Source organism: Zingiber officinale, chromosome 9B (genome assembly GCF_018446385.1).
Source record: "Zingiber officinale cultivar Zhangliang chromosome 9B, Zo_v1.1, whole genome shotgun sequence".
NCBI classification, from domain to species: domain Eukaryota; kingdom Viridiplantae; phylum Streptophyta; class Magnoliopsida; order Zingiberales; family Zingiberaceae; genus Zingiber; species Zingiber officinale.
The window spans coordinates 107,134,572-107,147,399 of NC_056003.1; the positions used below are offsets into that span (position 1 = coordinate 107,134,572).

Genomic DNA, 12,828 nt, shown 5'->3' on the forward strand with positions numbered 1-12,828 from the left:
TGAGACACCCAAGTGGAGGGCTTTGTTGAGCATACTCCCTCCTCTGAAATGTTGTTGGAAAGTGGCCAACATATCAGTTGTTGTCCCAAAGCTTTGGCCAATGTGCAGCCAACATCGAGCTTTCTCCCATAGAGGTTCAGTTACGAAACAAGTGAAGAAAAGGTGATCTTCCATCTCATCCGCTTGTTAGGACAGTGGACATATCTTGCAATCTACATACACCAATCTATCCTTAGTGCGTATCTTGCCATTTGCAAGCTGCCACATGACGAACTGGTGCTTCGGCATGACATACAGCTTTCATAAAACTGCTACCCACGCTTTCGCTCCGTGGCTTGAAGAAGTCATAGGTGCACTGCAATTCTGGAGCAAACCACGAGTTCAACAGTACCTCAACCTGCTAGACAGAATCTACCCCTTGCTGGATAGATTGACGAATCTAGACCAACTTCTTGATGAGTGGTTGTCGGACACTTTGGCTTGCCACTCCCACATGTCGGTGTGTTGAAGGTACCGGTGATGAACCCACCAAACCCAGAGGGAGTCCTTCTTGCGCTGGATATTCCACAATGCCTTGGATAGAAGTGCGGAATTCCACATTCGTAGGTCACGTAATCCGTATCCCCCTTCCTCCTTCGCCAAGCACATAGTGGCCCAAGAGATGGGCGGATGCTTTGTGGACCATACAAAGGAGCGGCATATGACATAGATCTTGTTGATGACAGCACATTGAACCAATAAGATAGAAAGCGAAAAGCATTCAATACCTTGGAGCACCGTCATTGGCCAAGAGACTAGTTTCACCAATATAATTCAAGTTTGTCGACGTAGGATAGAGTTTGCATTGGCCAAGAGACGAGTTTCCTCATAATTGCCTCCGTTCATTGATCATAGTTGCTAGTACAAAGCTTCTCTGCCACAATAGGAATGCTCTAATCCGGGTTTGTTTACACTAACTTCAAGTTGTTTAATATTTATATTACCTTTTGTTGATGTACTGCCAGCAATTAAAGACTGATGGGATGATTTCTTTTGAAATATCTTATATCTATGAAAGCAAAGCAATTAAAAAAATATAATTATACAAAATTAAATGAAGATATAGAGAATGATCTAAATAATTGTTGCATTTATACATTAAGGATCCCAAACATAAATATTATCTGCAACAGTTGCATGTGAATAGAAAAACGGCCTTAACTTTGGATCAATATAGAACCTCTAAAGAAACCATGCACACAGCCAAACAAGAGCTGGATTAGAAAAAGACAACAACCTATTTGTGATTAAAAAATTAAAATTAATTCTGTTGGAACTAAAACTCACCAACGCATATTGAAACAGTTAATCCTATTCCCTTTTCTGGTTTTTTGGTAATCCAGGTATTGGCTCAGTTAATCCTATTCCTGGACTAATATATGGTCTTCATAAGTACAGGTGTTTGTACAGTCGATTGCCCAAACCTAGGATTTCCACTATCACACTATCAAATGGCTCATATTCCCCGACTAATTTTTCTGAGAAAAGCAATGGAGGTAACTACGGGTAGTTCTCCAAATTAATTATGACGTATCTCTACTTGTTTGAAAGAATCCATATTCTTTCTAGATCACTTGCTCATTATTTAAATCACCGTGATTTAAAATATTAACTACAATTGTGCAGGAACACCAATTAGTGTTTCACAAACAATTTTGACATATGAAAGACTAAAGCATTCAAAACTAATAAGAGAAGTAGGCAAGCGGTAGCTGAAATGAAAGGTTAATACCTAGGTGGCTCGGTCCTCAGACGAGAGAAGTCAAAAGTGCGAAGCGTGCGCTGGATTTCGGGAGTGGCCGAGGCTCCAAACATCTACTGGAGAGGCACGATCGAGGGATGGCGCTGCAGTGCTGCTCGCCAGAGAGACACCGGAGAGCGAAAGACGTCGAGGGGACGTCGGAGAGACATCGATGAGCGAGGCAACGGTGGCGTGACAGTTGCCGAGTTGGGAAGGGGCCACAGGAACGAGAATAATGGGGCCGCCGGAGAGGTGGGAAATACCTAGTTTTTGAAATTATAAAAAAAAAAAAAAAAAAAAAAAAAAAAAGGGAAAAACTCAATCTCAGTAGGATGCCTTAACCATCTCAGCGTGTTGGCGGTAGCCCTGGCCGTTGCCAATCCGACGATCCTATCCGATCTGAATAGATCCGAAAAAATTTAAATTTAGATTAATCTTTTAATTTCAGATCAAATTGGGCTTAGATTATAATGGATCTAGATTAATCTAAATTTAAAATTTAAGAAGTTTTCTGAGATTAAATTAAATTTTATTTTAAAAATTAAAATATTTTAGATACATAAATAACATAATATAATATACTAATGATGAAAGTAAAAAATTATAAGAAAATAATAAAAAAACAATTGATTGGATGGATTATTCAATGAATCCATATTTGAATTCAGATTTAAAGTTTTCGGATTGAATTTGAATTTAGATCAGATTTATGTTAGAATTTTTTTTTTAAATAACTGATCTTCAATTCAACCCGAAGCCATCCAATCTATCTGGATTGACGTCTCTTCTTGAGTCCACAAACACTACATAGTGTACCATCTTAAACCTATAATCCTTATTGTTGTTGAATAATTTCTATTTGAACTCTTTGTTCTTCACTGTGAATTATCTTCGCTATATTGCATAACATCATCTTTAGTTGTATTCTTAATTTTGTTATAACTTTAGTTGAATTAATATAGATTTTTTTTAAAAAAAAAATGGTACCTGTACAAAAAAAAGTTGATATAAATATGTCTAATTTTCATGATGCTGGAGTAATGATTTTAGGGCCTATTATGTCCACCCCGACTCCATATAATCATGTGTGAATATACATATATATATAATATACCGTCAAATAAATTCAGACCCTTGCATAAGAATCGAATCCTCATTGGAAATATCAAACCTCTTGGCGCACCGTTTTGACGTGGGACTCCGCCACTGATCACGAGTGATGGCACAATCATCACTCCAGTCCTTCGTTGCACATTGGCGTTGCTTGGCTTAATGTCTGATGGAAGCTCACATATGCATAGAACTCGTTTCCTTCCTCGTGAAGGAAGTAGATCACTGTCACTCTGCTTATTCAGTTATTCGTGCGTATTTTTGCCTCGTACTCCATTGATTATGTTATGGATCTTCCCTAGCTTCCTGACATTTCTTTTAGTAGCTCCTTAGGTGTAATAACACGAAGTAGATCTCTGTCCCTCTGTGCTTATTCAGTTATTCGTGTGTACTTTTATCTCCTACCCCATTGATTATGTTATGAGACCTACTTTTCCCCCCTCCCCTGACACCCTCACCTCCCGGGCCCACCCATATTTTGACCTTTATACCCCTTATTCACTCCACGTTTTTTTTCTTCACATTTATATTTCTTTTTAATCAGTTTTTTTATCAAATTTTTTTTAACTGTTTTATTTTTTAATTAGTTTTTTTATCATTTTTTTTATCAATTTTATTCTTTTTAAATAATTTTTTATTATATATTTACCATGATAAATAATATTTATTTAATATTAAAAAAATAGTATAATTTTTTAATATTTTATTTATTTTTTAATTGTATATTTTCACATTCCACATCCATCATATTATTTACCTTTATATTATTTTTTTATTTCATTTTTTTTGTTTTTTATTAAGTATTTTTTTGACAAGAATATCATATTTGTAATCTGAGATCGGATTCTATGTCCGTAATTTTCTCTGTCCCCGTGTTCTACTCGTCGCCTCCAGTCCACTACCGGCGACCTCTGGTCGTCGTCCCGACCAAAACTATACCCTAGGGGAAGGTGAACCCAGGGAGATCGTCATCGACACGATCGACATCGGTATTCGACCGAATCTGAGCAGGGACTCAGATCGACGGTGAAGGAAAGTCTGCTCAGATCCGGCCAAATTTTGGCACTGATCGCGCCGATGCGACCTCACTACGTTCACCTTCTCCCTAGGATATAATTTTAATCAAGGCGGCAACCGAGGGCCTCCGACGGTGCCGCCAACGGTGGACTGAGGCGACGAGTGAGAACAAGAACAAGTGATATTGGAATAGAGGATTCGATCTCTTGTAATCTTTTATTTTTTTAATAGTAGATTTTAGGGATTATTATTTATAAAAAATTTAAAAGTAAAATAGGGATAAAAAATAAAAAAAATTTGATGAAAAAATAATAAACAAAATTTATTAAAAAAATAAAACTAAAGAAGTAAATAAAATTGGAAAAAAAAATTAAAGAAGTAAATAAAATTAGAAAAAAAAACTTATTATTTAAAGAATGAGAGGTGAAAATGTCATTTAATAGAGGAGAGAGAGGGGGGTGGGCTGTCAGAGGGGATGGGAAAAGCAATTTACTTATGTTATGGATCTTCCCTTCCTGACATTTTTTTAGTAGCTCCCTAGGTGTAATAATTGGTGGGTGCTTCATTGTCTCACCCTTTCAGTGTGGTGACTCGAGAAAAAAAAATGTGGAACCGCTACATCAGCGGCCCTCCTAGAGCCGGTCCCACGGATATGAAGGGAGGTAAATGCAGGTACACAGGTGGAAAGTGCATAGCGGAGACGTTAACCCCAGGCAGTGACACCCCGGGGATCGATCCCTGGACCTTTCAGTCACAGAACCATACACTCCCCATCTGTGCTACGCCCTGGGGACCAGTGTGGTGACTCGAGAGGAATGATGTTTTGTGGACTGTAGACGTTTTAAATAGTTCAATTATATATAATTCACATATTTTCAAATAATTATCCTTAATTTTTTTTAAAATATTTAGGCAGCCAAATGAGTAACTAAAACATAAAAAGGAATCCAGCACATCCCCAATGTTTTACGATTCAAATCTTATAAACCATGTGAAACTCTTGCAGTAAATCTTATAAACCATGTGAAACTCTTGCAGTAAATCTTAAATACATAGAGGAAACTGAGTGCATGGAGGCCCACAAGTTCAATGAATTGCTGGGCAAAAAAGAGAGATTGAATCATTCAAATCACACTAGAACTGAAAGTTAATAGGATCGCTTTCCAAGTTGCAAACAAGGCTTCGTGAAAAGACATTATACATTATAAGCAGTTGTATCAAAAAAAAAAAAAAAAAAACTCTACTTGGAAGTGGATAGAATGGTACTAGAATTAGGAGACAACTGTTTACTACAGGGTGACCCTTCTTTTACATAATTACACTGATATAGGTAAAGAAAATGTCCACTGTAGTTTCCATATTATACTCAAATAAGCTATAAATTACATCATTCCGCTAAGTTCAAAACAGAACATAAAGAAAGAAAAAGGATGCTAGCACAACCTACTCTCGTGGAATTTGACAAGTTTCATCGGCTTGTAATCAGCAATCCAACTCTCAACTTGAAGTTCTGCTGTTTCAAAATTGGGAGACAGTATACGGTACCAATCTTCCTTAAGTTCATGTAGCTTGCTAGTCACATTTAATGTTTCTGTAGATTCTTCTCACGAACAAAGTAGAGCCAAGATAGCCGACAGCACCTAATAAAAAAAATGGAAACAAGTCATCAATAGAATTTAATTTAATGATCCTCCTTAGAGAAGCATAATATAAAACATGGAGTTTATAATGATTTAAAAATAGTTGGAACTCACCACAAAGAATTCCTAAACCCAAACTGAACATTAGAGTATAGCCAAAGTAGAAACTAGTCTGGAAAAAGCCAGACATTTTGGTCTTCACATAGTAGTAGTAAATAGAGTAAAGATACACATAGATGGCTGTTGATGCGGCAGAAAAGAATGAAGTCCACTGCCAGTGATAGTTCTCAGCATTAAGCAAGAAATATGTGCCCACTATAGTCACACAAATGGTGACAATGAGAAGGATTACGAAGACCAGTAACATGAATCCATACACATAATATACCTGTCCGAGCAAGACAACCAAAATTATTAGTCAAATCTTAGAATTTTGATATTACTTGACAAATATATGAACTGGACAAAATGCCAACTAGAAATTTGCACTTCTGCTGACTAGGAATTCAAGAAAACAAATATTGCCTATTGCAAAATATTACTTGACAAGCAACCGCTACAATGAATGGAATTCTAAACATTATTTTGAGTGTAAAGTTACAAGCAGATGCAGAAATGGCAGATGCATGAATTTACCTTATAATTCCAGAATGATGTGAAAACAAAATACATCTCAATGAAGATACTACCAAATGGAAGCAATCCTCCCATAAGTGAGATGACAGATGGCGTTAGATACCATTTCTTCTCAGGAATAGGACGGGGAATGGTCTTCACACGGCATGGATTGTTTGGTGAACCACTCCAGTTCCTACCAACAACAGTGCCTAAAAGTGCAAGAGGAAATGAAATGAAAGCCCATAATATGAACATAACCACCATTGTCCCAAATGGAATAGCTGCCAATGATCCATAAAATATAGCAATTGTGTTAAGTATGAAGCCAATTCCAAAGCATATGAAGGGAAACAATGATGCCATCAGAATCATTGCTTTTATCCAATTTTTACCTGCAAAAAACAGATGTAATATTCAGACAAATTAAAAGTGAAAGTCTTTTCTCTGAACAGAGTTGCTTTCATGCGTCTGAGAGAGCCTAGATTCGTTAGCATGACATGATAGGAACTTCTTTCGGAAGAAACCCAATTAATAAGCATAAAAATTGCATAATGGAAAGGACAGATGAAGATCTCAAAGGAACCATACCACCATTACGCGAGTAAAGTCCACCACTAACATAGCCAGAGACAAATGAGGTAAGGGCATAGCACACAATGAATGTAGTTATGATAGTACCTCGCCTAGTAAAAAAAAGTAGGGTGAAGTAATCAAATCAGCATGCAAAAGATTAGAGAACAAATAACACTAGATAAATATCAAATTAAAACCAGAACTCATATTGAGCAAATATAAGCATTCTTTTTCATACCTAATTACTGATTGACACGAAAATTTAGAAATACTTTTTTGCAATAATTTAGACTGAATTATGTGACTGTATCACAGAGAATTAACAACATAGACACACAATAAGCTATCTACATAAATAGAAACCACAACAATTCTGATAAGTCGACCAACACAATCGGCAGAAGGGGAATAATCAGCTTAGAAGTTATGGGCTGATACACAAGAAGGAATTGCATATGGCAATCTATGTATTTTATTTAGGACATAGTTGGTTGGTGGGTAACAATCCAAAGAAAAAGATACCACTAAATAAAAGTCCGAATATAACTAGAATATGAGGCAAATGTAATGGCCACGAACTGTACTGAGGAATTGTCAGTGTATACTGAACCAACATACAGGAAGCAAATACAATTCAAAAGAAGGCAGACAACAAAAATTTTCATCAATCTTGAATATCCAATAATTGTCACCTGATTGATGAGTGCAATCATATTATCATACTATAAGAGCAGTTAAACCAGATTAATGATCATTCTTTGATAAAATATTAAACAACAATAATAATCGATGAGAAATTTAAGTTGAAAGGAATTGAGCAGGTATGCAAAACTAGTTTAACTTCTAATAAGCTCTGGCAAACTGTTATTTTAAGTATTTAATGGAAATAATAGCACAATCTAGCTACTCATTCTCTTTGCTCTAAATACATTTAGCATATTATAAAAATAAGGTTATACATACCCGATATATAGTGTTCCAATAATAGCCAGCAAAATAACTAGAAGAACAAGTGTGGCCAACTGGGCACCAATACCAACAAGAGCAGACATAAAAACCAAATTCCGAGGAGGTCGAAAGACATCCCCATGAACTAATTTCCATCCAGATTCTTCACTAACATCTCTTTCCTAACCAAAAATCAATTCATATAAGAAACCAAGTTGGGTTTAGCATCATGGCTTAGACCCATCACTATCTCAACTGAGATAGTGACTAAAGCTGAAATCCACATATCAAACAATCACAGCCTTACCAAACTTTCAAGATCATCATCTTCCCGAGCATATTTTGCATAATCATTTCTGAGAGTTCTCAACAATATCATAGATACCAAGCCAGTGAGGAAAATAACCATCATGAACGAATTGAAGATAGAGAACCAGTGAATCTGTCAAAGCATATAATTTTTTGTTATCTTGAGTAGGGGAAGGAAAAAGCTTATGGATCACACATGTCAATGGATATCACTAACAAAGTTTTAATGTCAATATCTCTACCATCAGATTACTGGAACAATATGGCTTCTATAACATTCTTTGTAAAGCAATGTCCTGGAGGAAACTTAAGATGTTCTAATATAATGCATTGATGTACAGAAAAGACCCACCTTGTGAGGTAACAAGAGTATGTGATACATAACCAAGAAACAACTACATTACCTGGTGCTTATAACATGGGTAATCTTGAACAATATAATTTGTATAACATGGATTTCAAAACCACGATCAGATATTTTTTCTAATATAATGTATTGATGTACAGGAAGATCCACATTGAGAGTTAGCAAAAGTATATGATATGCAACCAAGTAATAACTACATTACCTGGTGCTCAAAAAATGGGTAATCCAAGTAAACCTCAAATCGGCGGGCAAATGTCACATTTGTTGGCTCCCATTTGACTGCATATGTCATATCAAACTTTTTCCCCGGTTCCAAAAGTTTAGGATTTTCTTGAGTGAGATTAACATGAATAATCTGCAACAAAGCAGCCCATAAAATAACTGACACCAAGATTGTTTCCTAAGGAGAAAATTTTCTATTACTCATAAAGAGACCCATTGATTGCTTTACCTGATCTTTGTTGTGTTGGATCAGAATGCTTTTATGCGTGTAAAGGTAATGCTTATCTTTGTTGTTCTTATCAGTCTCTCCAACAAACCCTGAAAGTACAAATTTGTACATCCAAGAATGTGAAGTTTAATGAAAGATAAAATACATATAAAAGGCAATAACAATTGACAGGAGCTTACCCTGTAAAGGCAAGTCATCTACAATGCAGCTCCAAGTGAGGATCAGAAAGAAGAAATAAATTAAAGATAAGTAACTAAACTAAAAGAAAATAATTGCAGAGGAAAGAACACAGGAAGATTAAAGTACCGGATAAGGAAAAACTGTGTCAATACCTATGAAAAATTCAAACCAATAAGAGTTCTCTATAGCATCTGTGAATTTCTTAACTTTTGTAGCATCAAGTTCAATTGTACAAATGGTGCCCTTTTCAATATTTCCTGCACATCAATTCTCAAATTTCAAATTGAAGTAAAAAATCATTAACTATGCACCATATTTCATCGTCTTTATATTCATCCAATCGTGAATTGAAAATGAGGAACAATTATGTGACAAAACAGCATACTTTCAAACTTTATAGGAATCTCGCTGTCTATTAGTTCATTTCCGCCTAGGACCTCTCCTAGCCCACCCCACTTATGTGCAGGGTTCTCAGATGGATGGCAAAACGGAAGAGTGTAATAGTTGTATGTTTCTTGAGGGTTATTATATGGCCCAACCTTGTTTACCCATAGTGTGATCAGGTCTTCTGCTTGGTACTGCAAGTAAATTGGCAATGCATATGAAAATCACAATAAAAAGCTGTATGTATGGAAATGAGAAAGAGAAACCACTTAAAGAAGCAGAGGAACTTGCAATAAATACTTCCATTTTGTTAAAGAATCAAAAAAAAAACATTTACCATTTTGAAATCTATAGATTATAAAAGCAATAGATCAGCATTACAAAAAGTTAACCAGTGCTAGAACCAAATTCAAACAAGAGTTGTCATATATCCAATAGAAATGGTATGCATACATTATCACCTCAAGCTAATAGCATCACATCGGATACAATTGAGCTACGAAAGAATTAATTTCTTTCAGGGAACTAAGTTCCCCATCCTTCATTAAGGTAAGACAAGTAACCATGTGCGGGTCGAAGGTGAATCCACAAACTCAAACTTGCCCCATAAAGTGGATCTGGAATTTCCTATTAGACAAAATCACTTTCCCTAATTCGTGTATGCAGATTCCATGCACACATAAACGCTTCACGGAATGCCAATTTTTGACATTGGTTCCATCTCTTGAAGCTTCTTCCAGATCCAACCACATGTAGAATGCCACTGTTAGTGTCCGACTGAGCTACTATGGCTTCTTGGTAATCATAGATCGTCAAAGAAGAGGCTAAATCCAAACCAAAATAAACTAAATCAATAATGAATATAAATCAAGAAGTATCAGGAAAAAACCCAGGTCCAGATCTAGACGTAGATTAAAAATAACAAGCAGCCACAAACGCATGCCGAAATCGCGCGATCACCACAGAAAAGGCTTTTCGCATCAAACGATGGCGGATAAAAAAAATGAGAAGGTTGTAAATAGAAGATCTCAGCAGACATGCAAGAGTTATGTCAGGGTGATTAGCCAATCCAGCGGCCGGGGCTCCGGCGTACCTTGTGGTCGGACTCGGAGGCGAAAGCGGTGGCGGCTAGAAAGAAGAGGAGGATGAAGGCGGACGAGGCGAAATAAGGGAATGGATATCGGTCGCCGGGAGGCATCGCCGAAAGCCGGATCTGAGATGGCGGTGGAGAGGAAGAAGAAGGGCGTTTAAAGTCTTCGTAACGCGTCTTTAAAGGTCGGGTTTTATTTGACATACATATATATTTTTAATAATCCAAGTTTTCGATTGCTCTTGGTGCGATTAATTCTAGTCTTAGAGACATGGATTTTTTACGGAAGGCGGTCCAGCATCGTAAATTTTTCTGTAACGTGTGAGATTTGAATCCTCTTTGTACGTCTCGTATTTTATCATGGTATCATTATGGTAAAAAGTGAATAGGTTCGTCTTCAATATTCCTGTTAATTCGTCCCAAGGTTAACACGGAAAAGATAAATCACGGATGATTATTAACTTTTGGAATAATAACTAACATCTAAAAGATCTTATCATGATATCATAACCTTAAGACATTAAGTGGATCTGACGGATTGATTGATGATGATATCTTTATCTTTGTAACGCCTCTAGTTGGTTTGAATAAAAGTTGTTAAATTCATAGTATTTCCTAAATCATTAAAAAAAACTAATGTCATGTAACCATCTTGTTTGATTTTTATTAATAATTTTAAGTATAAGAATTAGTTGTTGTCACTTGCATTAAATCTATAACATAATAAGTTTTCACATGAGTCATATTGAATTAATTTTCACGTTCATATACTTGTTTATGCTTTTTGATTTGGCAAAAGCACAATAAGTTTTCACATGAGCCATATTCAATTAATTTTCACATTTATATACTTGTTTATGCTTTTTATTTGGCAAAAGATGTCCCCGGGTATGATGTCATGGTAGAATATTTAGATTATCATTCAGATATCCTTTATTTGATCTCCAACTATAATATATTTATAGAAATTTTTCTCCAAATGGAAGACACAATTAAAAGATGTTGGGCACCTTCGGGCAGTGTTCATCCGAAAACAATTTTCTTCTTTTGCCTTACAAGACAATGTTAATCCAAAAATACCCTGCAAAATAAGTATTAGACAATTTAATAATAATACAGAGTAGTAATTAGTTCCTGTCCTTCCAAGACCAGAAACTAATCAAGGTCTCAACTTAGGGATCCCAAATGGACCTAAACTGGACTGACGCCTACTGTCCCTTCAACCGGGGCGCGTCCTCACTTGGTCACTCTCCTCCAGTGACTTACCTTAACTTGCCAGTTTGCCAGACATCCGATCAACTCATCGACCTGTCTGTACTTCGTGCCAGATATCTAGTAAGCCCGTTGACCTAACTGGACTTTGTACTAGCTATCATGTCGGCCCGTCGACCTAGTTGGATTTCGTACCTACTATCCGGTCGGCCCGTTAACCTGACTAGATTTTGTACCAGCTATTCGGTCAGCCTGTTGACCTAGCTGGATTTCGTACCAGCTATCAGTCGACCCGTTGACCTAGCTGGATTTCCTACACACTCAATCAAGTGGTTAGATCACGATGGAACCTAACTTAACTTACTTGTCATTCATCAAAACCCAAGTTAGACCGTTAGTACAAACCGCACCAACAATCTCCCCTTTTTTAATGCAATGACAACTTGGGTTAAGTTAGAAAAAAAAATGCAAGCATGAATAGACATATAATTTGGTTTAAGTTATTCGGATTTCGATTTGATATTTGTTTTAACTTAACTCTTTAACCCCCCTCCTTTTGCATTCATACAAAAAAAAAACATGAATAGAAAAAAAATTTGCTAGGGAAAGTAAGAAACTTTACAATAATTCTTAGGATTCTTTAGAAGGAGGAACAAGTATAACCCTAAAAACTTGTAACAAATATTTTACAAAATATGTTTAAAGATAGTTTTGAAACCACTTAGCGTTTTGAGAAAAAGATAAACAACTTTTTATTTAAGAATTGCAAAAGTAACTCTTGAAAAGAGCCTTTTCAAAACTGTTTCAAAGTGTATTCAAGACTTTTTGTAAAGCATATTTGAAAAACATTTTAAAGACATTTTTCAAAATTTTAAAACACGGTATGTTAGTATTTTCACAAGAGTAATAAGGTTGAAAATACTTTTAAAGTCTGCTAACTTTAGAAACTTTAAAGTTTTAAAAAATTTGAAAATGTTGAATTCTCCTCCAAAAAAAAACTTTAAAAAATTTAAGGTTAAAGTCCTCCAAGACAAAAGTTAAAGTACTAAATGTTGCAACATTAAAAATTGTTTGAGACAGTTTTCAAAATAATTTTTCAAGACATGTAATAATTTAAAAATAGAATTTTTTAATGGAATGTTTTAAAAT

The 12,828-nt window shown here is 35.7% G+C and overlaps 1 protein-coding gene across 1 annotated transcript; it reads right to left on the reverse strand.

Moving 5' to 3' along the window:
• Positions 1 to 5,158: 5,158 nt before the first annotated feature.
• On the reverse strand, positions 5,159 to 10,653 carry LOC122023893 (transmembrane 9 superfamily member 1-like). The gene is made up of 12 exons (XM_042582315.1): positions 10,471 to 10,653; positions 9,379 to 9,571; positions 9,146 to 9,250; positions 8,993 to 9,010; positions 8,814 to 8,902; positions 8,565 to 8,717; positions 7,994 to 8,128; positions 7,702 to 7,868; positions 6,754 to 6,848; positions 6,184 to 6,557; positions 5,662 to 5,935; positions 5,159 to 5,547 (listed from the first exon to the last, which is right to left on the reverse strand). The coding sequence occupies exons 1-12, from the start codon at positions 10,573 to 10,575 to the stop codon at positions 5,480 to 5,482; spliced, it is 1,776 nt and encodes a 591-aa protein (XP_042438249.1). The 5' UTR covers positions 10,576 to 10,653; the 3' UTR covers positions 5,159 to 5,479.
• Positions 10,654 to 12,828: the final 2,175 nt, after the last annotated feature.

Coding starts and splice junctions, on each gene's coding strand:
- LOC122023893 (XM_042582315.1), bottom strand. CDS start 10,575: ATGCCTCCCGGCGACCGATATCCATTCCCTTATTTCGCCTCGTCCGCC. Junction 9,572..10,470: donor CCTCCGAGTCCGACCACAAG/GTACGCCGGAGC, acceptor ATTTACTTGCAG/TACCAAGCAGAAGACCTGAT. Junction 6,558..6,753: donor ACTTTACTCGCGTAATGGTG/GTATGGTTCCTT, acceptor TGTTTTTTGCAG/GTAAAAATTGGATAAAAGCA.